Raw genomic sequence first — 25208 nt, 5'->3', positions numbered from 1 at the left:
CTCTTCCTGTTAGAGTTCTCATAAATTATATTCTCATAATATTACGACTTTATTCTTGCAACATTACGACTTTATTCTTGTAATATTACGACTTTATTCTCGCAACATTACGACTTTATTCTCGTAATGTTACGACTTTATTCTCGTAATTTTACGACTTTATTCTCGTAATATTACGACTTTATTCTCATAATATTACGACTTTATTCTCATAATATTACGACTTTATTCTATTACGATTTTATTCTCGCAACATTACGACTTTATTCTCGTAATTTTACGACTTTATTCTCATTATATTATGACTTTATTCTCGTAATTTCCCATTTTTTTTGTCTTAGTTTGGCATTAGGGCCGTACGAAGGATTAAGGCAATTCTGAAAGTAAAAGGGGTCCAACCCCAGTATATATGTGTGTGTGTGTCTGTGTGTGCAGTGAGAGAGGGAGTTTTTGTACGTTTTGGCGCCCCCCAGGCGGACACCAGCGTCACAGCACCATGAACCGGAAAAGAAAACGGTTAAGTTTCGTTTTCCAAACCGCAGAAACGATACCTAACGTGGTTTAAAGAGAGAAACCTGCAAGTCTCGTCCTGCTTTCAGGTGGCAGGACAAGCAGGAAGGGACTGGCAGCGATGGAGGCAGGAATATTTAAGTACATCTGCGGCAACCAGGGCGCAGTGAACGTGGACGATATTAGGTACAATCTCTTCCCTGGAGATTCAACCAACGACATCCTCCGAAACCAGCAGAAGTTTGCCTTGTCGTTTGCAAGTGGAGAGCAGAAAGTGGTGGCGAGGACGAGTGTGAAGCTGTGCAGAGTTAAAGGCTGTGTGGATGGAACTTGTACAGGATTACACCTGTGCAAAAACTTCCTCTTCAGCGGGGCCTGTCACTACAGTCAGCAAGGGTAAATATATGATTATTATTGAAAAAGCAGTTTAACAAACCCCTAAAAGGGCTTAAAAAAGTATGACTGTCTTCGTATTGTATATTTATTTGAAGCTATTCAATAAAGAATCCTAATGTCAAAGTTTATTTCGGCGATACTGTCAAATGTACTGTAGCTTATTATTTAATAATGTATCTGGTATAAAAGGCCTTGCGCGGTGCGTTCAAGGGCTCTTAGAAAAACTCACCGGGATTGTTTCTAAATATAATGTTGCGTTCAGGAGCAGGAGTGCTCTGCAGTGTATTCGAGGGGATGCTTTTATTTAGCTTTATACTTAAATTAAGCAATATCAGGGAATTCAATTTGACTTGTTAGCGAGTTTCTGACCCAAACGTCAATTATAATAATAATAATTCATTCATTCATTCATTCATTATCTTACCCGCTTTATCCCTTGCGGGGTCACGGGGGTCTGCTGGAGCCTATCCCAGCTTATTTTAGGTGAGAGGCAGGGGTTACACCCTGGACAGGTCACCAGTCCATCGCAGGGCCACATATAGACACACAAACCATGCTCACAATCACACTCACGCTCACACCTACGGGCAATTTTAGAATCATCAATTAACCTAATATGCATGTTTTTGGACTGTGGGAGGAAGCCGGAGTACCCGGAGAAAACCCACGCAAGCACGGGGAGAACATGCAAACTCCACACAGAAAGGCCCCTGCTGGGCCTGGGAGTCGAACCGGGGACCTTCTTGCTGTGAGGCAACAGTGCTAACCACTAAGCCACCGTGCTGCCAATAATAATAATTATTATTAATAATTAATTATATATAATTTATATATAGTAATTATTATATATATCTAATTATTCATTATAATTTATTTATACTTATTTATAATTAGACGTACATTATAGGGCATTATAACCTCGTGACCTCTCTTTAATGCTAGCATAGTCAGCATCCAAGAAAAATAATAGGAAGTACACTTTATAAAGATTGACAATTTGTATTTGCACTGTAGCAATGTTATTTAAACAGAAATGGACTAGGAATGTCAAACAATGTCTTTTTATCTTGGTTGTTATTGTGAATTTGCACTTTATCTCTAACTACGGGATCATGTTCATTTTCAGAATCAGAAAGAAGTTCATGGCCAAGTAGTTTAACACACACAAGGAATTTGTTGTGGTGCAATACAAAAGAGCAACTAATATTAAAGGAAAAAATGTACAACAAGTTGGTTCTAAAGTGCCAGAGTAATGAGTCAGTAGGAAAAGAAAAATGATTACATGCTAATTCTGCTTCACGTGACCTTGTGCTTTAAAAGCCTTTAACCACTTCAGAACATGTAAATGTTAGTCAAATGTATTGTACATATCCAGAACGAACACTTATTGAAATTAAATGACCCGCATTTTATTATCTTAACAGATAATACACAGCCCACACTTCCAGTTTCATGTTTGCCTATTCAGTTGGTTTAAGTTTTATTTTTAGATGTCCTTCCTGAATCCGCCCCTCTCATTTATCCAGGCTTGTAACCCCCTTAGTGCCTAGGTGTTCTGTTCAATATGCTTAAGTCTAATGATGCAATCTTTACAATGTGCAACGTGTCTGTTTCTCCCCAACCCATAATCCAAGGCGTAACTATGATCTGTTATCTATAAAGTTTTTCTTCTTCACTCATTAATTCACTAAGTCCTTAGCCGTGACTAAATGATGTGGCTGTTTTGATAACAGACGAATCTGCAGCTTCTCCCACGAGCTGAACTCTGGACACAATCGAAATGTACTGAGAAAGCACGATCTGGAGGGTCTGGACAGGGCCGAGCTGTGCACGCTGCTCCTGCAGAGCGACTACATGTTTCTGCCTTCTGTAAGTCACGCAGCAGACCTGGGGCCGGATTCACAAAACATTCTTAAGAACAAAAATCTTCTTAAGTGTCATTTTTTTCTTAAGTTCAGTCTTAAGAAGAAAAAAGAGAAGAAGTCATATTCTCTAAAAAAGTTCTTAAGTATTTTCTCAACTTTCTTCTTAAGTTTCTTCTTATGAAAAAACTTAAGAATAAATGGTATTCTTGAAATAAAAGTTCTCAAATTTGTTCTTGACTTTTTTCTTAACTTTAAGAAAACCTTGACCTGTCTTAAAATTTCACACATTTTAGATAAGTTTAGACTAGAAGGTCATAGTTTGAGGATATACTTTGTAATTAATTACACAAAGAGCCTGTTAACTGTTAGTTAGCATGTTAGTTAGCGTGGTAGTTAATTATTATTAATTTTCCCCAATAGTATTTTTTTTCGCACATTAATCTCATCCACCATAACCTTGAAAAGTTCCTGCATCTCTTTTTCTCCTTCTCCATGTTTAGTGAGTGACTGACGGTTAAGACGCAAATACCTGTATAAATGTTGTTTGTTGGCGCATGCAATGCAATGACATATTTTAACAAGTTCTTAAGTAGGAAAAATAAGAATAAAAATAAGAAATTTGTAAGAAATTACAGTTCTTAAGACGGTTCTTAAGAAAATATTGAAGAATTGCACTTAAGAACTTTCTTATGAACTTCTTAATTTTAGATCTTAAGACATTTCTTAAGGTCGTTCTTAAGAACATTTTGGTGAATCTGGCCCCAGGAAGTCATGTGAAAGTTGAGGTCCGACTTCAGAACTGACTCTTTTTAACCCCTTTTTTTTTCCAGATATGTCACAATTACAACAATGGAGAAGGAGAGTTTGGCCGATGCAACGAAGGCGCTGGCTGCAAAAGGCTTCATATCTGTCAGAACTTCGTCAGTCGTGACTGCGGCTGCCACAAGAACCACGATTTTAACGCGACCCAGACGCTAAAAAACCTGCACGATAGAGGGGTGCCTGTCGCGCTCATTCCCTCCTTGAGGGGGATTTATGCCAATAAAGAAGTGTTGAGGTTGGCTGACATCAGGCGTGGTCATGGCCAAAGGGGCAACCACCACGGCCGGCATAACTCTGCAGAAAACAGCGGCGAAGGTCCGAGTCAATTTACAAACAGAGGGAGAGGGAGAGGCGGGGCCCGACGTGCCAGAGGAATGAGGGGGAACATGGGGAACCGTACAGACCAGCAACTCACGGCTTCCCTCAGCGACATCCTCGACAACCTCGATATGTTAGACCTGTACAGCGGGATGGGTGAAGGTCTCAATTCATCCACCAGTGACATTTCCGTTGCCGCCGATGATACTGACGCGAGCAGCGAAGGTGGTCGGGGTAGACAGAGGAGGAAAAACCTCCAACCTGGGAGAGGGAGAGGGACAGGGAGAGGCGGTTACCGGGGAAACAGTCAGCAGCCTCAGAGAACCCCAACGGAGATATGCATGTACTTCATTAAAGGACATTGTAAACACATGGGTGAGTCGCTGTCAGCGGAGCTGATGAAACTTATTTAATGATTGGCTCATCAGGGCTAATTGGTTTTGTGATTATTGTATTTCCAGAACGATGTTTTAAGGCCCATGACAAGATGCCGTACAGATGGGAGGTCCAGGACGGGGATCGGTGGACCGCCTTGCCTGAAAATGAAACGATTGAGAAGGACTACTGTGACCCCCTCAATTCTTACAGGTACTTTCAGATGGAGTTTCTGGTTTGACAGAGATTATACCTCCATTCAGCTTTTTCACGCCAAGCCGGAAATCTGAAGTCTTTTCCTCTTTGACACAAAGAATTAGGCCACGTTTACACAAGGCCGGGTATTTACAAAAATAGATATTTCCCCCTCTCCGTTTTGAAAAATACCATAATTTACACGAACCCGCATAAATACGCTGTTAAGGTGCTATGAGCAGCCAAACCTACAGGGGGCAGTGTAACGAGAAGATAAAGTCATGCTAGCCAATCAGAATCCTGGAAAAAAACATCAACAAATGACACGAGTAACTTCCAGTTACTTCCAAGATGAACGAGAGTCTTTGGTTTGGAGTGACAGAGAAGTGGAGTTACTTTTAACTGTGACGTTAGAATATAAAACAGGTAAAATACAAGAAAATATTGACGGTGGCCAAACAAATTGTAAACACAGGTCGCACACATGACGCTGGTGACGTTTCTGTCTCATAATGTGACGTTCTGAAGCCTAAATGTCCGTTTCCTTCTGTTTACAAGCAAACGTGAAAACTGAGTTTTTGCAAATCTCCATTTTGGTCGGAGTTTTCAGAAATTATGGTTTTTGGTGACTTTGAGCTTCGTTTTTGTGTAAACGAACGGCCAAAACGCATGAAAACACCACCGTTTTTGCTACGTGTAAACGGGGCCTTAGCCTGGTTCCTCTGGAAATTAGTGCGATGGGGAAGAATCTGTCTCTGGATGCCGCCGGACAAACACAAGGCCTTAGGGAAACGAAACATGTGGTGTAAGCAGGGCAGCAACCAGACTAGCAAAAAAAGGCGTCCAGTTCACGTTCAAGTTGACTCTATTAGTACCCGTAGGTACATTTGTTTTGCAGTAGATGGGAGAAGGCATCTCACACACAATCTTTACAGACATTAATTTGACACAGGACAAATACAGAGAACAGGTTTACGACAGCACAAGACAGACATGGCAGGTTCTCACAATGCTCACTGAACAGGATAAAAGTAGATATTGCCCACAGGGCAAAGAACAATAAATAGAGGTAGAACCAAGGTCAGGGTTTCTGATAAATAGACATAAACAAGGTAATAGCAGGATAGACCTCAGCAATAAATAAAATGCGTTAGGATTTGTTTAAAAGAGAAACAGCAGCAGGAACGAAGCTGTTCCTGTAGCGTGTGGTCCTAGTTCCTGGGACTATGAATCTGCGTCCTGATGGCAGTAGCTGGAACTCACTCACTAACCCTGGATTCGCACTGAAAGCGTCACCGGCGTCCTAGGCGTCCGGCTGCCATTCATTTTCTATGAAAGCTTGCTGCAAGAGGTGTCGGAGGCGTCGGAAGCAGCGCGTATGAGGCATCCAGAGCATCAATTTGAAGTTGAAAATCTCAACTTTATGCAAATGAGTAGCGGCGACACAGAGGCGGCGTCCAATCACAGACCGGGATTCCTGAAGCGAGAAGCCTCAATGCTGATTGTACTTTCATGTACACACACGTACACTCATTCACATGCGTACAGTAGCAGAACTGTGCACTAACAAACTTATTTTATCAGGAATTAATATATTTCATCCAGTAAACTGACATTTTTGCTGATTTGACTGCCGTTTTTACCTGAACTGATCACGTGAAACACGTATCTGATGGTTGAGGAGCTGGATGGTCCCAACGATTTTATTTGCTACATCGATCCAACGCAAAATAATTAAAACCCGTGCTTATTAATCACAAAACACAGTTTAAACATCATGACAAATCCGCTCCGACCCGGTGTGTCAGTGTTCACCACAAACAGACTGCAGCTTCACCGGGACCAACGATGATGGTTGCTGTTGATCCAGGACCAACCTGGTTAAGGAGCATCAAACTCACTCTTATCTACACGGAAATAACGCTGAAATATAAAGAAGGCTTCCCAAAGTGTGATCTATGGTGAAATAGGAAACTGAAGATGTGCAGCTATATATAGATATGTGTAGACTATATGCACTTTGTTCCTTCCAGTTCTGCAGCACAGCTTGAAAGCCCCGCCCACTGCAGGCGTCGGCAGGCTATAGTGTGAATCTACCAAGCAGCGCGATGCAGGTGTCAGGCGATTTTTGATGCTTTCAGTGTGAATCCACCATAAGGGAAGGGAGGCATCATTGGGAATGGAGCTGGTGAGCTGCTGCAACTGTTTAGCGTACAGCGACTCCAGGCCAAGCAGTGTTTCCCCAATCAGCCGACCATTTAATGATCTGCTTGAGTGAACTCCTTTCTTTTATGGGCAGGTTTCCCAACCATAAGGTTCAAACAGATTCAATAAAAGCATGATAAATTGTCCTTTAATCCTAACAGGTTCAGGTGTTTTGGCATTCTTCCTGAAATCAATTTCCATGTCTTTGTTAGATTGAGCTAACGTAGGGCTGCCAGGGAATCTTTTTAACCCCAGGTTTCCTTAGCAACCCTGCAGGGATCCCAGTTGTATTAAACTCTTCAATACTCTCTTTTTTCAATTGAATATTCATCAGGACAGACTCCTAAAGCCCCAAAAAACATCAGTATTTATTGCACTTGATAACCATTGCTCTAAGATTTGGATGAAAGTTGATACACATATAAAAACGTTGACACACTGGCTATGAAATTGTTCTGAAGACAACGAATCAACGCCATAGCTACAGTATTGGTTCACTCCAGGGATTTTAACTACATCTTGGCTCAAACTGGACCACAACAATTCACTAAATTTGAGTCGTGCCTGGTTTTAAGATTTTTGCATATAAATTGCTGCTAAATAGACCGAAATGTAATTGAAGGTTTATCTTGGTGGTTTGGTTTCTTGGGATTAACAGTTTCTCATCTTTAGCACCAGCAGCCCGCCCGTGTATTTTGACGCCATGATCTGTGGTGAGAAGAAAGTGCGCCGACTCTCGACCATGAGCTCCGTGGTTGAGCCCAACTTCATCCTCACCACCGAGTGGCTTTGGTACTGGGAGGACGAGCACGGAAACTGGAACCTGTACGCCGCGGATGTGAGTAACTGGAGGAGTTAAGATACTCGGATATCTCTGCGGTGTGAATGCATGAGAAAATGTTCTGTGTGAGGTCATATTCCCGTTGGAAAGTCCGCTGCAATTCTTTAACCTGACTGCATTTAAACAAGCCGGTCTGAGTTAAGTGAGCGGTGAAGAAACGATCTCCGTCCTCAGTTTTGAAGGTTGCATTTAAATATTATGACTCGGGTTGTTATGTTTTTTTATGTTTTAATTAAGGCCCGAGCACTGACGAAGGCCCTATTGTATCTGTAGGAATTTTTTTTTTCTCGTTTTTATTTTTAATTTTATTTTTCCGACGAAATGAGGGCCTTTTTTCCCCCTAAACGTGCCCCAAAAGTCACCAAATTTTGCACGCAAGCCAGGCCTGGGGAAAAATTTGATATTTAATGGTTTGTATTAATGGGCGTGGCCTAAAGGCTCAACAGCGCCCCCTAGAAAACTTTGTGCCTCAAGCCCCACAATACGGGTTGACGTACATGCACGAAAATCGGTACACACCTGTATCATGTCGCAACTTAACGAAAAGTCTCTTGGAGCCATGGCCGAAACCAAACAGGAAGTCGGCCATTTTGAATTAATCGTGTCATTTTGGCGCAATTTATGCAATTTCTTCACCCGAACCGTAACGTGCACCCAGGTGTGTTATACATCAAAATGTGCGTCTCCATCCTGCGACTACGCGCATTACTTTTCTCAGTCAAAAGCGTTACCGTAGCGACGATAGATGCCAAAAAGCGCACCCACCCTTCATCTGATTGGTCCATATTTGATAATTCCTACTTTCTGCCATAACTTTTGAATGGTTTGACATAAAGACTCGTGGGTGGTGTCATCGGACACTCGGTTTTGAGTCCTTGACCATAATTGCACGCGCGAGGGCCCGTTCATCGCTGCTTGCAGCTTTAATTTGACTTGTTTCTATAAAAAGCAGTAAAGTCGCCAAACTAGTTTTACCTGAAATCTTCTGGTCACATGGTGCAGGCGTGGGGACTCAGGAGTCACTCAATCGAGAAAAAAACAAATGATGAAGGAAATCTGTGCGATTACATCATTGTTTTAATAAGCTCCACCAGCTTAAAACAGACCAGTTCTTCCCATTTTAATTCTATTTTTTTTTTAACCACATGCTCGCTGCTGGATTTGTAAATGAGCCCCCTCGTACGAAGGTAGAAGTAACAGCTGGGATCTCTAGACCACTTTGATGATATCCACCAATGTTTAAAGCGACGTTGGACTCCTTGTTGTGAAAACAAAGAAGAAGTGTGTTTGCCAGCTTGTCAGACAGTTAAAGGTGTGGCTGAGGTTTCTGGCATGAGATCGCTCCATCGCTGGAAGGGTTGGGTCGTCTGTGAGTGAGAGTGAGATGAATGTTCACCAAACAAACAAATACCTGGAAGCCAGAGTTTTCAGATCAAGTTATCGCCCAACTCGGGGCACCAGGACAGTTGAGTGTCTCCCGCAGGAATAGCATGGTTTTTTTCAGTGCTGCACCTTATGGCGCTTTTCCACTAGTACCTACTCAGCCCGACTTGACTCGACTCCACTCGGTTTGGTTCTTTTCCACTAGGTGTCTACCTGTGCAGAGTAGATACTTTTCTGTAACTATTCTGCCGTGGTTCTAAGCTGCTGAGTCGGCTGTATCTGACATCATCACACTACAGGCCACTGATTGGTCGGGGGGTTGGAGTCAGACGCCTGAGTCAGGAGGTGAAAATCAGTGAAAGAGCGACTCTGACGGCTTCTTGTTCATTTTATTCTACCAGCAATGGCAGCGCAATAGTCTGTTTGGTGATCCAACTCTGAGGTGCAGATGTTCATAAACCTGGTGCTGAGGAGAAAATTAAAAAGGGGTCTAGATGGAGATAAGGAACGACCAGATCTACCAGGAGCTCTGTCTCTTCATAGCTGCTCACGGCTCCAGCTGACTTTTCAGCAGCGCAGAGACAAACAGACAAAAATTAAAAAGCGTCGCTGCTTGAAGTTTCTCTAACTCTCATTTTTTAACTTGACATCAAACACAATCCACAGACCCAGCAGCACATCTATCATCTCCTCCAGGTTCTACATCTTTAGTGTTGTTGTCTTCTTCGTTTAGATCACACAATCAAATACGTCACAGCAGCTTCACTTCAACCTCCTACTTCTGCTCCAGATGCTGAATTGTTATGGAAAAGAAACCAGGCCAAGTTGAGACGAGTAGAGCTGAGTAGGTGCTGGTTGATATTAGTGGAAAAGTGCCATTAGAGACTTGTTGAAAGTCACCACTGGTCCATCTTTAGATAACAGCACACTGTTGTGCTTGGTAAAGGTGTGTGTAAACTTGGCCCTTGTGTGCTTGTCTTGACACGTTTAATGGATCCTAACATTACGTCCGCCCGCTAATATGGACCCTTGCTCCTGTGCTGCAGGGTGATGGACACAAACCTGCAGACATGGACAGCGCCACGCTGGAGCAGAAGTTCCTGAACGACGACAATGATGTTGTGGAGTTCATGGCTGGCTCGCAGGCCTATTCACTCAGCTTTAAGGGTAAACAAACCCTGGAAATGATGAATCTCTATTTTCTTTTACATATTGCACGGATTACAATTATGATGTTTCCTCCTTCAGACATGATGCAGATGAACAAGCGCTACGGCACCATGAGGGTTGTGAGAAGACGCCCGCGGTTCGTCTCCATTGTAAATGTCCGAGAAATCAGAGCAAGGTGGGATTTCCCAAGACAGCTGTTTTATTTACACACGCTCTACTGGTTGTTTACTACAGGACTGTCTCAGAAAATTAGAATATTGTGATAAAGTTCTGTATTTTCTGTAATGCAATTAAAAAAAACAAAAATGTCATACATTCTGGATTCATTACAAATCAACTGAAATATTGCAAGCCTTTTATTATTGTATTATTGCTGATTATTGTTTACAGTTTAAGATTGAGATTCCCTGAACATTCAAATTTTTTGAGATAGGATATTTGAGTTTTCTTAAGCTGTAAGCCATGATCAGCAATGTTAAAATAATAAAAGGCTTGCAATATTTCAGTTGATTTGTAATGAATCCAGAATGTATGACATTTTTGTATTTTTAATTGCATTAGAGAAAATCTAAATATTCTAATTTTCTGAGACAGTCCTGTATATCTACTTGTTTACAGTCAACCAACAAATCTTGGTTTCCATTGTGCTCCAGCATACAATGTGTATTATTTGTCAATGCAAGAGTTTCTTTCATTGAATTTAAGTCAGTGGGGGAGAAGGCTGGTTTTGTCCTTGGTTGGGGGGTGAATTACTTTCTACTTCTAAATAAAGTCAGCTAACTAACCTGTAACTCACCCTTTCTCCGTGCAGACGACCTCACACCAACTCTACTCCCGTTCCAGACAATTGGGACAAGACCAAGATCCCTCAGACAGGATTCTCGGTACAATGAACACACCACACCTGAAGGCCTTGCTAGTGGGACTATTAGAAGTTACCAAATCCACGTCACATCTTCACCGCATCCATATTTTTTTCCTTTTCAAGCAGATGTGATGTGTTTTGTACCTCCATCTCCAATGAAAGGAAGGAAGGACTGATCAATTGTGGCAGTTTTTGATATCTTTATATACTACAAAGTCTCTTCCTACTGGATAAATACAGACATGGTTGTGTATAGATCTTTTGTTTCACGCTTTATTTCAGACTTTAGTGGGCAGAAACTTCATCTCCCTTAAGGAAGAAATGATGTTTGTGGTTTGAGTCACTTACTATCAATACTGTGTATCATTGAGTTGCTGTGTTCGCTGCATACAAACGTTTTCTGCTCCAAACGTACGTGGTTCACCTTTATTAGTGCAACATTTTCAGATGAGATTAATGCACGATTAACGTCCAATAAACAACTCTTAATCAGTTAGTTTGTTGCTGGTATCTAAAACCATGACTGTCATGGAGACCCAATGGTTCCATTAGCTTCAGTAGTTAATAACTTTGAAACTGATTGATAGAGAACAGTGGCATTTACAGTGACATTAGTTTATTGTTCTTTATGGGTTTGAAAATGTCAATACTGGTTTGCAGAGGGGGACTGACCATCCTGTCCGTGTAGAAAAAAGGACTTATATCGATACTACTGTAATAGTGGCCAGAGGAATGAAACAATGACATTGTCCCAATTATCTGCCGGGTGTAAAGGTCAAACATTGTTTTTCTGGTTTCAAAAAAATATTCTACCGTATGCACATATATCCTTCCTAAATACAAACAATCTACTATTTATTTTATTTTATAGGGACCTCACTGATGACGTGTTATGAAGTTGAGTGGCTTATATCAAAGAGAAAGGCATTCCAGCACCATGGACAGCAACACCTCACAAGAAACATGATGTTCAATTTAAAGCAGCACTATGTAACTTTTCCACCTTAATATAATATTTCATCATCATCATTGTGATGGTACATCAACTTCCAACAGGTTTAATGAACCTCTGTCATGGTCTGAGGGGTCTGTATCACCTTCACTGGCACTATGTAACTTTGAGGAGCATGATAGGAACCCTGCCACACTAAAAAACTACACATTTTTACGGCTTTGACTGCTTTACGGCATACGTCACTTCCCCCTCCTTCCCAATTCGTAGTCGAGACGAAAGCTGGGCGGGGCGTGGAGCGCAGAGCTCAGCAGAAGCTGGTATCATGGCCGAAGCAGCAAAAAAACAGAAGAAAATCAAAGTTTTATCGGAGGAGGCGACAAAAAGAAAGCGGGAGAGTAACAAGCTAAATGCCCGGACAAGAATAAAAAATAAATAAATAAAAAAATAAAAAATGCCCGGACAAGAATAAACATTGGCCCGGCGTTCACTCTCTGGCGTGAGATGAAACACGAGGGGGGATGTCCGACCGATGGGGATTTATGGGGATAAAACAAGAGACAGGATTGTTATGATACAAATGTAAATGTAGAGTTCTATGTTCAATAAGAATCAAAATTAGAATGTTTTGACATACAGGAGATTCGTCTTGGGTTCTAGTATTTTTCCTGAGAACTGTAAAATTGCAATCTGCAAAATATAAGGAATGGGCATTCAGTTATTCACAGGTTATAAAGTATTTTTTTATTTTGTCAGTAAGTATGTGGGACTACTAATTTATGACGAAGTCCCTCTAAAAAACGTGACAGAAAAAAGGTGCAGAGCGTATGAGTTTGTAGGGCGCATTATCTTGCTGAAACAACTTAATAAAACCAAGTTGAACTTATTGTGGACAGAGAGCTTTTCGCCAAGAGTGAAAGAGTCGGGGGGAAAAAATAAAACCAAACTCTAAGACAAAGCTAGCTATTTAGTTTATAGTTTAGTTTTATAGTTTTATTTGGATCCCCATTAGCTACAGTAAAACTGCAGCTATTCGTCCTGGGCTCCGAAATACACAGTACAAAACAACAAAAAACAAAAAATTAAAAGCAAACCTAAAGAGGTAGCATATAAAAAAAAGAAACGAAAATAGAAAATAAAGAAAAAATAAAAATTAATTCCGTTTAACATTTAGATATAAATAAAAACAATACATATTCATACATTTTATAACATCAACAAATTCAAACAATGTATAGTTATCATAGTTTGCACCAACTAAATAACCATTTTTAATAAATATTCATTTCATTCAGCTATAGAAAACAGCAAGTGCAGAGGTTGCATGGTGGAGGGAGAAAAAACCTACAGGCTAAAGTGGTAGCTTGGATACTTCACAAGCATGCCAGACACCAGCGTGTGGTGCAGAGAAATGGGAGAAGAGTTGTATCAGACCTCCAGGAAGGACCACCGCGGTCATGTTGCAGCCACGTTTCAGCTCGGCCTTGGTTGCGGTGCTGATGTGGCACATGTACGCATCACACACTCCTCGGTGCCCAAAGTTCAATAGTTCCACCACTCGTTGCAGCCGGTCTGCGGTCAGTGCATCGTTCTTCCACCCGTTTTTGGATGACGTGTAATAAAGACAGGTCTCTAATAAACGCCTGTTGATTTGAGCAATTTAAGCAAATAAACGCCCGGGCCTTTATTTGGTGTTTCACGGTAACTTATTTTAACTTAGTAGTAGTATCAGTAGTTGTAATAGTAGTGGTAGTAGTAGTAGTATCAGTAGTAGTGGTAGTAATAGTAAATGACACCGTTAGTAATAGTAGTAGTAGTGGTGGTGGTAGTAGTAGTAGTAGTATCAGTAGTTGTAATAGTAGTGGTAGTAGTAGTAGTATCAGTAGTAGTAGCAGTAGTAGTAAATGACACCAGTAGTAGTAGTAGTAGTACCAGCACTAGTATCAGTAGTAGTAGTAGTAGTAGTAGTAGTAGCAGTAGTAGTAGTAGTAGTAATAGCATTGTTTGAACATTTTTGTAATCTTCATAAATGTGACAACTGTCAGCTTAGTGTGTAAGAGGAGTAACTCCTCATCTCCTTGGAAAGACAGCTGAGGCAAATGATGAAAGTGTAACGAGGAGAGGTGAACGAATAGGAGATGTTCCCTGGGTATAAATGTTTATTATTAATGTTCTACTTTGTGTTGTGTGGGGTTTTTTGTAAATATGTTGCTTTTCAGTCTGTTTACCTCCATACCACTAGGTGGCAGTAATGTACATCACTTTGTTGTTTTTCACCTGCTAATAAAATAGAAAAATCAAGACATTGTGAGTTGATGCTGTACCAACAAGCGCCAACCATCCTTCCACTACGAGGCTCATGTGGAACTAAGATCCGCTGCAGTTCCTCCACCGACCACTGGGGGCTGGCTGCAAAAGCCAGTCAATCTACATTGACTCTCATGTTAAAATGTCCAACTTTAGAGCGGAAATAAACATATTTATTTGATATTTCCAATATCAAATCAAGTCTCGTGGTTATTTATCTGAAGTGTCGTTTCAAATTGACAATGACTTACGTTGAATGTGAAAATGTTGAAATTTCTGCTGTGTCCAAGTGTATTGAAAAATAAAATGAAAGAACATTTTTGCATTGTGACAGAAAATTACCTTGCTTTGATGTTTCTGTTTTGCAGAGAGTTTCAGTCAAACGCTCTTCAGACGAGTTTCAGGCGGTTGAAGCCCTTTTCTGTACGACTATGCAAGGATTTGACATTACAAGTATTGAGAGGATTCAAAACAAAGCTCTGTGGGAAGTCTTTCAGTGGTACGTATGCACGAGAAACGTCCAAGGTCAAACACGATCTTTTACCCTTTAACTCTTTTATTATTTTTTTTACTTTATTTTTATTGAAGAAAGACACAGACATTCCTTGACAGCATCCCAAATTATATATGTCAGCATTAAAGACAATAACAGAATGGGGCCAGTGGGGCCTAGAAAGTTGAATAAAACTGATTTAATGAAAAATAATAAATAAATAGACGGTTAAGACATTTCGCGTACCCCGGATTCTCCTCAGTTGGAAAAGTATCTTGCAATAGGTGGCCATCTCCTCACAAAAACATCAGACCTTAATAGTAATTGAGCAGTTAAAGCCTCCATTCCACACACCTCCCTTAGCTTCTGTTTCACTGTGTATTCAACCACTTTATTGTCACATTTTCCAAGCAATGATCAAGACGATATGTAACAAGTGCTCTTGGTCTTTTATGTACATGTCAGGAGTCAGATCGAAAAGAAACTGACTTGGGGTGAATAGTATATTAATTCCTATAACTTTATCTATCTCACTCTTTAACCCCTTCCAAAAATTGCCCCTGGATTACCTGCAAATTTAGAGACCACAGAGGGCGTCTTAAAGAACCTAGTCTTCATCTTCCAATCAAACTCCTTCCACATGTTACTATTTATACCTTTATGACGTCCGATGCACATTGTTTCCCAATCCCCATCCTCAATTATAATATTTAGCTCCAACTCCCATTTGTTTTTCATATAATCTTTTGGCTCTTTTAAATGTAAAAAATAACAAAATCCTAAACATAAAACTGTAAATTTGACATTTCATCTCACACAAATAATGTATTCCTGTAAACTTTTAATCGGTAGAAATAACATTGTAACTCGTATAAATCACTCTACCTTTACCTGAAAGGATTGTTTTGTTGTATTTTCTTGAAGAGGCGTCATGTGAAGCCCTTAAAGGGAAAGTTCGGTTTTTTACAACCTGGACCTTATTTATGACATTTTTTATGGTTGTATACTCACCCTGAAAAGTTTGGTGTCATTTGGAGTCCTTCGGAAGATATTAGGAGGTTTTTTGCGAGCCGCTTCTCCGTGTAATGGAGCGCATGAGGGCACCGCGGGACACAGACGATCCAGCGTCTAAATAACACATGATTGCCACGAAACTCTTCATTTCTTTTATGAATCACTAGATCTCCTTCCAGGACCTGTTGTAACATTGTGGCGCTGTCTGTGTAATAAATAAATCAGTTTGTAAACAAGACCTTTGAACTCATGACGTCATCTCTGTGCGCGCATCCCAGACACAGCTCCGTGTACAGCTGGAGTTCACTACTGTTAGTTTACTGTTAGTTATTTGAAACATGTCTGAATATTTGTCAAATTCTGAGGTTGTGGACGACGACTTTGAATATGATGGACGTCCTTACCGTTTTGAGCCAGTTATACGGCTGAAGAGCTCACTGAACGGAGGACAACATTTGTTGTATTAGACGCTATACAAATAAAATTGAATTGAATTGAATCATCTTCTTTGTTTTCAAGGCAGAAGAACCGGATGAAGAACAACAACGGTGGGCGCAATGTGACAGAAAAACAACTTTTTCATGGCACGGACTCTAAAGCCTTGGAAAACATCTGCGAGGACAACTTTGACTGGAGGATCTGTGGGGTTCATGGAACGGTTTATGGCCAAGGTGACTAGAAGAAATACTTATTCAAACCTGTTATTGAAAAATGTACTTTCCCCCAAGATACTAACTGCCTGTTGAAATAAAACATTTACATGTTTAATACTATTACTACTACAGCTGTGAGGGATGTGAAGTTTTGGTGTCCGCTGCTTTTGTTCATTTGTTAATAGTTCTTCCCTTTAATTTTTATTTCTGAATCCAGGAAGTTACTTCGCCAGGGACGCCAAATACTCTCACAACTACACGGGTGACTCTATAATCAGAAACATGTTCCTCTCCCGGGTGCTGGTGGGGAGCTACACCAGAGGTGCTTCGGACTACCGGCGGCCTCCTCCCAAAGACGGTGCAGACAAAACCTTCTACGACAGCTGCGTGGACAACGTCACCAACCCGTCCATATATGTTGTGTTTGACAAGCTCCAGATCTATCCTGAGTACCTGATACAGTACAGGACCACTCACCCGCTGGTCGACTTAGTCAGTCGTGCATCAGCATCAGCACCGGTGCGACAACCAACAATTACACCAAAACCAATACTGAAACCAGTCGCACCCCCAATAACAGCCGCTTCAGTGTTTCAAAGCAGCACAGCGTCCACATCAGCATCACTGCAACGACCAACAATTACACCAACACTGAAACCAGTCACAGCTTCACTGTATCAAAGCAGTACAGCATCGGCATCCACGTCAACATCGGTGCACCAACCAACAATTACACCACAACCAACACCGAAACCGGTCACAACCCCAATAAAAATAAACCCTTCAGTGTTTCAAAGCAGCACAGCGTCCACATCAGCATCACTGAAACCGGTGCCGACCAGGACCAGACCAGCTCATTCGCTGTATCAACCCCACACATTGTCGTACCAGACAAGCACGGCCTCTCCCCTGTACCAACCCAGCCCAGCGAGGCAGTCATTCCAACACTCCCCATCCCTCTCTGGAAGACCAGAACCAAAGAAAAAGCCTGATTCTTGCCTCATATCTTAATGGCAAACGATAAAGAAAAGGCAGACGGCGTCGAGTAACTTAAAGAACATTGCAAATATCGCTTTAATTTGAACATTTACATGGTAATGTTTCTCAATCATACCAATTCACAGGCTTCAAAAATATTAATTCACATGTTTCAGTCACACCACCTTCACCAAATGCTTAACTACGATATTTTCTTACTACAGGAGAGGTTTGGAAGGGCCATTAATACTGTTATTGTCTTTAAAAAATAGCATCAAAGCATTAGGTAGCTAATGTATAGCGAGCTAACATACATGAGTGTATTTCTAGGAGTCTTACTTAGAAGCTTTTACGCAACACTCTTTTTTTTATTTTTTATTTTTATTTAAACAACTTAGCACAGTCCAGACACGTGGCACAACGCAGCCCGTGTCTGGACTGGTCGGTCTTTGTTGTGCCTAAGTTGTATTTAAGGGACAATCGAAAAAACAGCGCACCAGACGCCAATGCTTTTGTAGATTTGATTAGCTACACAAGCTAATTAAAAAGCATCCAACGGCGTGCGTTTGTGAACAAATAAAGGTTCCTACAGCAGCGTTTGGCCGTACGGACGTGTATACGGTTGATAACATACGAAGCAACGGTGATGGTCAATGAGTCGGGGCAGAATCATGAATTCTTATCCTGATCTGGCAAAGACACATCACTGACACGCGACTAGTTGGTTTTCTTATGGGAATGGAACCAGCATCCGCGTGGAAATAAGTACGTCTAAGAAAAAAAAAAGAAAAAGGAAAAACAGCGCCAAAAGACATGGCTGCTTTGCTTTTTGAAAATCGTGAAGGCATCATCACCCCGGAGTCCCACTGGGCTCTACAAAGATGGGTGATGTCTTTCTGCCGTATTGAAGAGGAGTCTGTTCAGCTTGGCCAGCATCCCTCGTTTGATTCCTCTTTAATACAAAGAATCGTTCAACAGGCATTCAGCCAATCAGAGGAACTAAGCATCCGATGGACGTAGAGACAATAGAGGCTCTCGACCGTCCCTGTATGCATCAACCCTCCCCGTAGCAGTTTGGTGCCTTCTTCACTGATGGAAATTGCAGTGAATAGGAGGCGTGCCAGACGCATTTCACGTCTTTGGAGAATGAATCAGTACGGCTGGCGAGACTCACGTTTGCACTTTTGGCTAACGTCAAGTTGCCGTTCACCATTAGAGACGAATACTCAGAAGGGGTCACTACCTCCCACAGACCTGTAGAGGGCGGTAAACCCCCGTTTTAACGTGAATTTGAAAAGCGGTCGAAGTTGCCGGCTAATATTTAAACCACTTGAGATCTTCAGTGTGGTGCTGAAGTTCTCTCTCGTCTGCCTGAACACTTCAGGTGTGGCTCAGGAACGTCGCCCCCAGTGGAGTTGGAGCTCTCAGGGATGACTGCGTCAAAATAACCCCCCCCCCCAACCCACCACACACACACACACACACACACACACACACACACACACACACACACACACACACACACACACACACACACACACCTGCTATTACATCAGGTGACCAGAAAGGGGCGCTCTCTTACACACACACCAGTAAAAAAACCTCCTTTTTAGCTCCATACCAATTTCACCACCAGGCATGTTAAAATTCTATTCTCTATCTGTTGCAGTGGTCGTCCTTATTAGGACCATGATTTTTGTCCTAACTTGTCCAAAGGTCCTAATATGGAAGGTCTTTTTACTGGTCGAGGTCTCAGTTAGGATAGAAATACAGACCCACACACACACACACACACACACACACACACACACACACACACACACACACACACACACACACACACACACACACACACACACGTGTGGTTTCTATCAGAATGGTTGAACGAACATCAATGTCGGTATTATGGTGCTGGACGTCACGGACATGCTCTGACGCCGTTGTAACACCAGCGCTGCCGCATTGGTCCTCAGTCATAACAGCATTAAATTCACCTGCTGCACAAACGTATCACATAAGCAGAAAATAAAACTACGACCCGGCGTCATTCCTGCTAAATCAGTGAGTCTGAGCTACGCGGTTGTAGGTTCAGAGACTAGCTCTGACTCTGGAGACGCTCTCACTCTCATCTCTAAATCGTTAACTCACTTCTAACTGCTTGTTCAAACAGTTTTGTTAATGACTTTGATACTTTTATATGTAAAAGGTTTATTTACATCTTCTGTGTGTTATCAGTTGTTTTTAGTAAATCAACCTTGAATGCCTAGAAAATCTGCCCTTTAGAGAGAGCTAGTAAATTTATTCAGACTTTCAAATGTCAATAAGAGTTTGCTTTAAGGGGAGAAAGCATCCACAATCAGAGACTAGATATGAAAACAGGTTGTATTAATGAATGAGTGGTGGCTTACTCTTCCACTTCAAATTCAATTCAAAAAGAAATCCATTGTGGCAGCAGTCGTGATTGTAGAGGGCTCCTGCAGTAATCTGACACTAATCAGTTTCTTGTCTGTTGACTGTTTTCTTCATAATATGTTCCCTGTCGTGATTCAAGAACATGCTGTCATGTGTCTTTCCGCAATAAATTTCATTTATAATTTGAGTTTGTATTTGAGTTTGTCAAGAAGAAAACCGCCACGACAAGATGGAGAACTGTTGAAACGGCAGCATTCAAACAGTTCATGGAATATGATCAACTGGTCCTCTTTGGGTGGCTCCGTACCGGCAGGAAATGACACGACACGACCAGACCACGGTTAGAAACACCAGATAGATACACCAGGGGTCCGTTTCACAAAGCAGGTTCAACAAACACTGAGTTTAATCCTGAACTCTTAGTTGATCTACTCTGAGATCGGAAACTCTGAGTTTTCGGTTCCAGAACAGCGGATTTGAGGTAATTTACTCAACTCTAAGTAGTTTCACCTGAAGTTAAGCGCGAGCGTGAGGGAAATAAAAAGCCAGCATCAGTAGATCGCTGATACAAGGATTCACCATGGCAACCAGCGACACAAAAGAGCGACATACATTTTCTTTTTTTTCTTTTTAACTTTATTTATCTTTTCAATTTACAAAATCCCTTTGAGGAAACGTTAGTTTGCATCTGAAGATCCACATACTTCACGCCACTGGAGTTAGAAGCGTTAATACGTGCATATGGCGAGTATGAGAGCATATTTTGAAAAAAAAAAGGAAATTTTATTGTCAATTAGATCAGGGCCGTCAATTGGGTACGGCAGCTGCCACACCTCGGCTTCAGGGGAGAATGTAAATGTTTTTTTTTTAAATACATTTATGGAATTACTCTGTATCTATTTGTATTGATGTATTCTATTACTTCATACATATAAAATAACTACAAATGCATATCAGAACAACATGATGGATTTCAGTAGGTATTATCTATCCCAACACTTGTACCCCCCCCTCATATCTTGAAATGTCCCAGCGTCCCTGACGACAGTGGTCGCTATCAATCTCGTTTAGTGCGCTCTGCAGATATAATATATGTCCTGCCATTTTCTTTCTTTTTATTTAAATTGATTTATTTTATTATATTTATGTTACTTATGTAATGACTTATGCACTTCATCCACTTTATGTCTCATACTGTATTTGTTTATTTAATTCCTTGATGCCTGACTGTCCACGGTCAATGTTCTGACTGTAATTGGAACTTTTAAATAAAGTTTTAAATAAAGTTAAAAAAAAGTGCGCTCTGCAGTGTTACTAACTTACAAAAATTAAAATGAAGCAGACAACCACGCAATAAAAAAAAAGAAAGAAGGCAAGTGATGGGTCCAGAATATATTAACGAGGCTGTTAGCCACTGATGGATTAATTATGCAAGTTCATCTCAAAGTAAGATATAAATCCTCTTATACATCTGTTTAAGGGAAATATTTGACTTTTTTTTACTCTCCCTCTCCTTTTTGCATTTGGACTTTAACTGTTTGAAGGTAAACTGGGATGTCCCTGTGTTGCACTGACATAGTGAATAAAATACGTTGCGTTTGTCAGATAGGCTACGCCTTTTCTGCTCTCTAACTCTGCCGCTTACTGTCCGTGGTGCAGAAAACGGATGCGTATCGCGTAAAGGCCCATTGGCTGAATTGACGCCACTGAGGGAGGAGACAGAGAGAAACTCCAGGTTCGCTGAAATAAACCTGGTCCCGACCAGGTTAGATTCAGAGAGTCTGTTACTACGGTAACTGACCGAGAGCTTAAGTTACCTCTCTTTGTGAAACGGGCTAGAGTTACCTCTCTTTCTCTGGTTTGAGTTACCTCCCTTTGTGAAACGGAAAACTCAGAGTTTCCCTCATTTCAGGGTTAACAGACTCAGAGTTTTCACTAAACCTGCTTTGTGAAACGGGCCCCAGGTAGAAAGTGACATCAACGATGTTTCTGAGTGATCAATACTGGAACTTGTTGACAACTGACTTGATGTCGTCTCAGACAAATCAGCTGCCAGAATGAGGTCCCACAAGCAAAGTACAACAGAACCCTTCTCTCTGGCGGCGTTTCAAAACGATTTTTAAAACCGGCACCTCTGAACCGCCAACATAAGAATGAGAAGCCCAAACTCGTCGGGACACAACAGAAATCCCTAAACGGAGGGAACGTCTTCAACCACAGGACAATTTGCACAACAAGACTCGTCTGCACAAAACAAATATCTAAAGATCAGACCAGACCAGAGACCAGAGGAACCTTCGTTGTGGAGAAGTTCAAAAACGTCATGACAGCGACTGAGAGTAACTGACTTTTTTCTTTTTACTTGATTGAAGAAGACGGCTGAAGGACGGGTCTTTGCCTAGGGTTGCTCCGGTTTCCTCCCATTAGAAAAAAAACATCATTTAAATTATTTTATTTCAACAATTTTAGTATGCATGATATTATAAAAAATAAAAAAACAAAATCAAACCTTTATCTTCTGCTGAAATCACCACCTTATCATACCAGAATGATCCAAGGACCTATGTCATCCAATTGACTCAGGTAGGGTCTCCCAAGGGTTAGGGATAACTGGTCCGAGGTGACAGGTCAACAGCACACAAATGTTTTGGGAAAACAACAAGTCCAGTCTTCTTTTTCCAAAGGTGGACTACCGGAATCCCAACCCGGGGTTTATGGGTCAATGCCTGGTGGCCGGGTCTGTGCCCATGGGGCCTGGCCAGATCCTGCCCTTAAAGGGGACCTATTATGGCATCTAATACCTATTTTAAACAGGCCTTGAATGTCTTAAAAACAAGCTCTTGATTGTTTTTGCTAAATAAATTAGAAATTCAGCCTCTGAGCCATGTCTTTATCTTCCCATTCTCTAACCTCATTATCTATGCAGGATTCTGAGTGGGCGGGGCTATGGTAATGAGGCTCTGTGCTGATTGGCTGCCTGAATGACGCGATACACCGCTACGGAAAAATGGCGGAAACTCTGGCTGGTGGAGTTAGTTGTGGGCGTGGTTTCACGCATCGGAGGCCAACCGATGTAAATCGAGCAGAATCTTAACGGCTCGTAGATCCACATCACACTGGACGGCTCATCCGGGCGGCTGTACAGACACTGCAGAATCTGGTTGCTTTCCTCCTTCTCTGAGTTGCCAGGCTGAGGGGAGACCACTTTATATATGTTAAAGCAAGAAAAACCTGTTTTTCATAATAGGTCCCCTTTAAGAGTAGCATGGGTTTGGCCTGGTGTTGATCCACCATCTGCATGATGAGTATATATGTATATGTCGGGTACGCGGCGCTACAGGTGACACCCCGACACACCAGCCCCGGCATCCCGACTCCTACTGAACTCTTACTAAACCTGGCTTTTGTTGAATAATGGATGATAAAGTCAGGTGGTCACGCACCAAAGTGCTGTTTCATAATCTATTCCCAGCTGTGATCCAAAATTATTCTATCCTGTGTCTTTCTACAATAAAATAGTTACATAATTTGAGGATGTAAAAGGAAAACCATCATGAGAAGATCCAATACAGGTGGATATATTGAGGTTAGGGGTGCTGATTACTGAAAGAGCATTTATTTCCTTTTGTCAAACAGACTAATAGGTCCAACAGGTCATTACATAACAAAAAGACCGGAGCCCTTTAGCTGTCAGGTCCACTTAATCCATTTATTTGCTCCCCCAGATTCATTATTGCTGTGCGGCACGTTGAGACGGAGCGGCCTCATGGGAAAAGCAGCTGTGCCCTGCAGGAGGAGACGGCTCTCTTTGTGGCAGTAAATATTAACTGACATTAACCAGTCTACGCAGCCACTTCCTGTCTGATGGGCGGCCTGCGGCGGCTGCTGCGTCTGATGCCGGCCGAGCGAGCTGGGCAGAAGCTCCGGGGCAGAAGCTCCGGGGGAAAGGCTGCCGGCGGCTCCCAGGCCTCAGCCTTTTGGGATGAACTGGTTTTCCTGCGATGCTGAAGTTTATGAATTAAATATGACTCCTTCCCCCCCTTTATTTTTGGGCCCCGTCCCCGGTGTGGGTTCTGAGATGTTTATGCTTCTGCTGAGTCATTGCTGTTTGGCTCCAGCAGATGGGAGAATATTAATGCGGTAAAAGCCCCCGGGGCGGGTGAAGTGAGTCAGATCTGGATCTGGCAGTCAACAGCCGTGTTTCTGTGAGTTCCCTCAACAGATCAGTGAAGCATCTGTTGGACAGTTGCTTATTAAAAGTCCATGCTAGTATCTGAAGACTTTGGCTAATCTTCATCTGTGCTTAGTCACTAGACCTGCTGCATGTAGCACGCACGCTAATGCTACTTCACAGGAATCATAGGAAACTCCAGGAGAGATGACCAAAGCATAAAAGTCAGTGTTGTGATGACGTCTATACATCCAATAATTAATAATACAATATGGAAAACCTCCTTTTGAGCAAATATCTACAAAGCTTTCTTTGCCACAAACCTTGTCTGGGAAACTTGAGTCACGCAATTGAAAATAGAAATCTACGGAAGCGTATTGAATTCACTTGGAAAAAAAAAGCTAAAAGCTTTTCCGCCCTGCTTTTAGGAATAGTCCTAATTTCTTCTGCTTTTCAAGGTAATTTTTTCCGCCCATACGCCGCCTCAGCTGCACACCGTGCGGATCCAATGTTTCCAGCAGTCTCCTGATCATATCTTGAGCCGCCACAAAGCCAGCCTGAATGCATTTCATATGCATCATCTTGTATCCAAGGGATAACACAGAAAGACACGGTGGGGAAAAAAATACCACAATAAAACTGAAAATAAATATACCGAAAAACAGGGTGGACAAAATAGAAAAATAGAAAAAAAATTATAGTGAAAAACAGGGCTTTTACATTTTTTTCCAAGTGAATGCAATACGCTTCCGTAGAAATCAAACCCAGTCAGCTGGACTTAAGACTTCAACCTGAGTGAAGTGCTGTGTTGGATCCAGGTTGTGTGAGAATGATTTTGAAGTCTGTTTTTCTAAGCTCTGACTGACGCCCGCGTGGCAGGAAGTGACTCTACCCAACAATGGCTGAATAGAGAGAACAATTCTATCGTCTACCAGCAGTAATCAAGATGGTATCTGAAAGGAGTACGGCCAGAGAGGAAGTGTCAAAGCTTACCAAGCTCTTCCGGGGGCCACAGCAAACCAGGGACCTTCAGTCGGCTGGCTCAGGACCCTTAAAGAGTCCTTGGCCTGGACCCTGGTGTGGCTTTGGTCCCAGGAAGTCTGGGTTACTGTAGAAGGCCGCAGTCCGGTTACTGAGACTGGAAGGTTGCCAGCTGCTACCACAGCAAGCGACCTTGGCTAGCAACCCTCAACTGTAGTTGAATGTAGTGACTGCTCACTGCTTAGCTAAGCGTCGTCTCTTTGACCTTCCCAGGCCAACCCAGAGTCCATTGCAGCACTAAT

General features: G+C 41.8%; 1 protein-coding gene across 1 annotated transcript; it reads left to right on the top strand.

Annotated features, from left to right (window-relative positions):
* Positions 1–544: 544 nt before the first annotated feature.
* LOC133424279 (protein mono-ADP-ribosyltransferase PARP12-like) lies at positions 545–17527 on the top strand. The gene is made up of 11 exons (XM_061714780.1): positions 545–906; positions 2640–2775; positions 3602–4286; positions 4373–4499; positions 7359–7524; positions 9957–10077; positions 10159–10255; positions 10892–10964; positions 14573–14703; positions 16231–16382; positions 16582–17527. Exons 1-11 carry the CDS (start codon positions 632–634, stop codon positions 17373–17375), a joined length of 2757 nt encoding a protein of 918 aa, XP_061570764.1. The 5' UTR covers positions 545–631; the 3' UTR covers positions 17376–17527.
* Positions 17528–25208: the final 7681 nt, after the last annotated feature.

Source organism: Cololabis saira, chromosome 23 (assembly GCF_033807715.1).
Source record: "Cololabis saira isolate AMF1-May2022 chromosome 23, fColSai1.1, whole genome shotgun sequence".
NCBI classification, from domain to species: Eukaryota; Metazoa; Chordata; class Actinopteri; order Beloniformes; family Belonidae; genus Cololabis; species Cololabis saira.
The sequence above is the reverse complement of the archived record's forward strand: the minus strand, read 5'-3'. Positions and strand labels throughout refer to the sequence as shown.

Bases quoted from the DNA above. Each gene is read 5' to 3' on its own strand.
- LOC133424279 (XM_061714780.1), top strand. From the start codon at position 632: ATGGAGGCAGGAATATTTAAGTACATCTGCGGCAACCAGGGCGCAGTG. The intron at 907-2,639 runs GTAAATATATGA...TTTTGATAACAG, and splicing joins TGTCACTACAGTCAGCAAGG to ACGAATCTGCAGCTTCTCCC. The intron at 7,525-9,956 runs GTGAGTAACTGG...CCTGTGCTGCAG, and splicing joins GGAACCTGTACGCCGCGGAT to GGTGATGGACACAAACCTGC.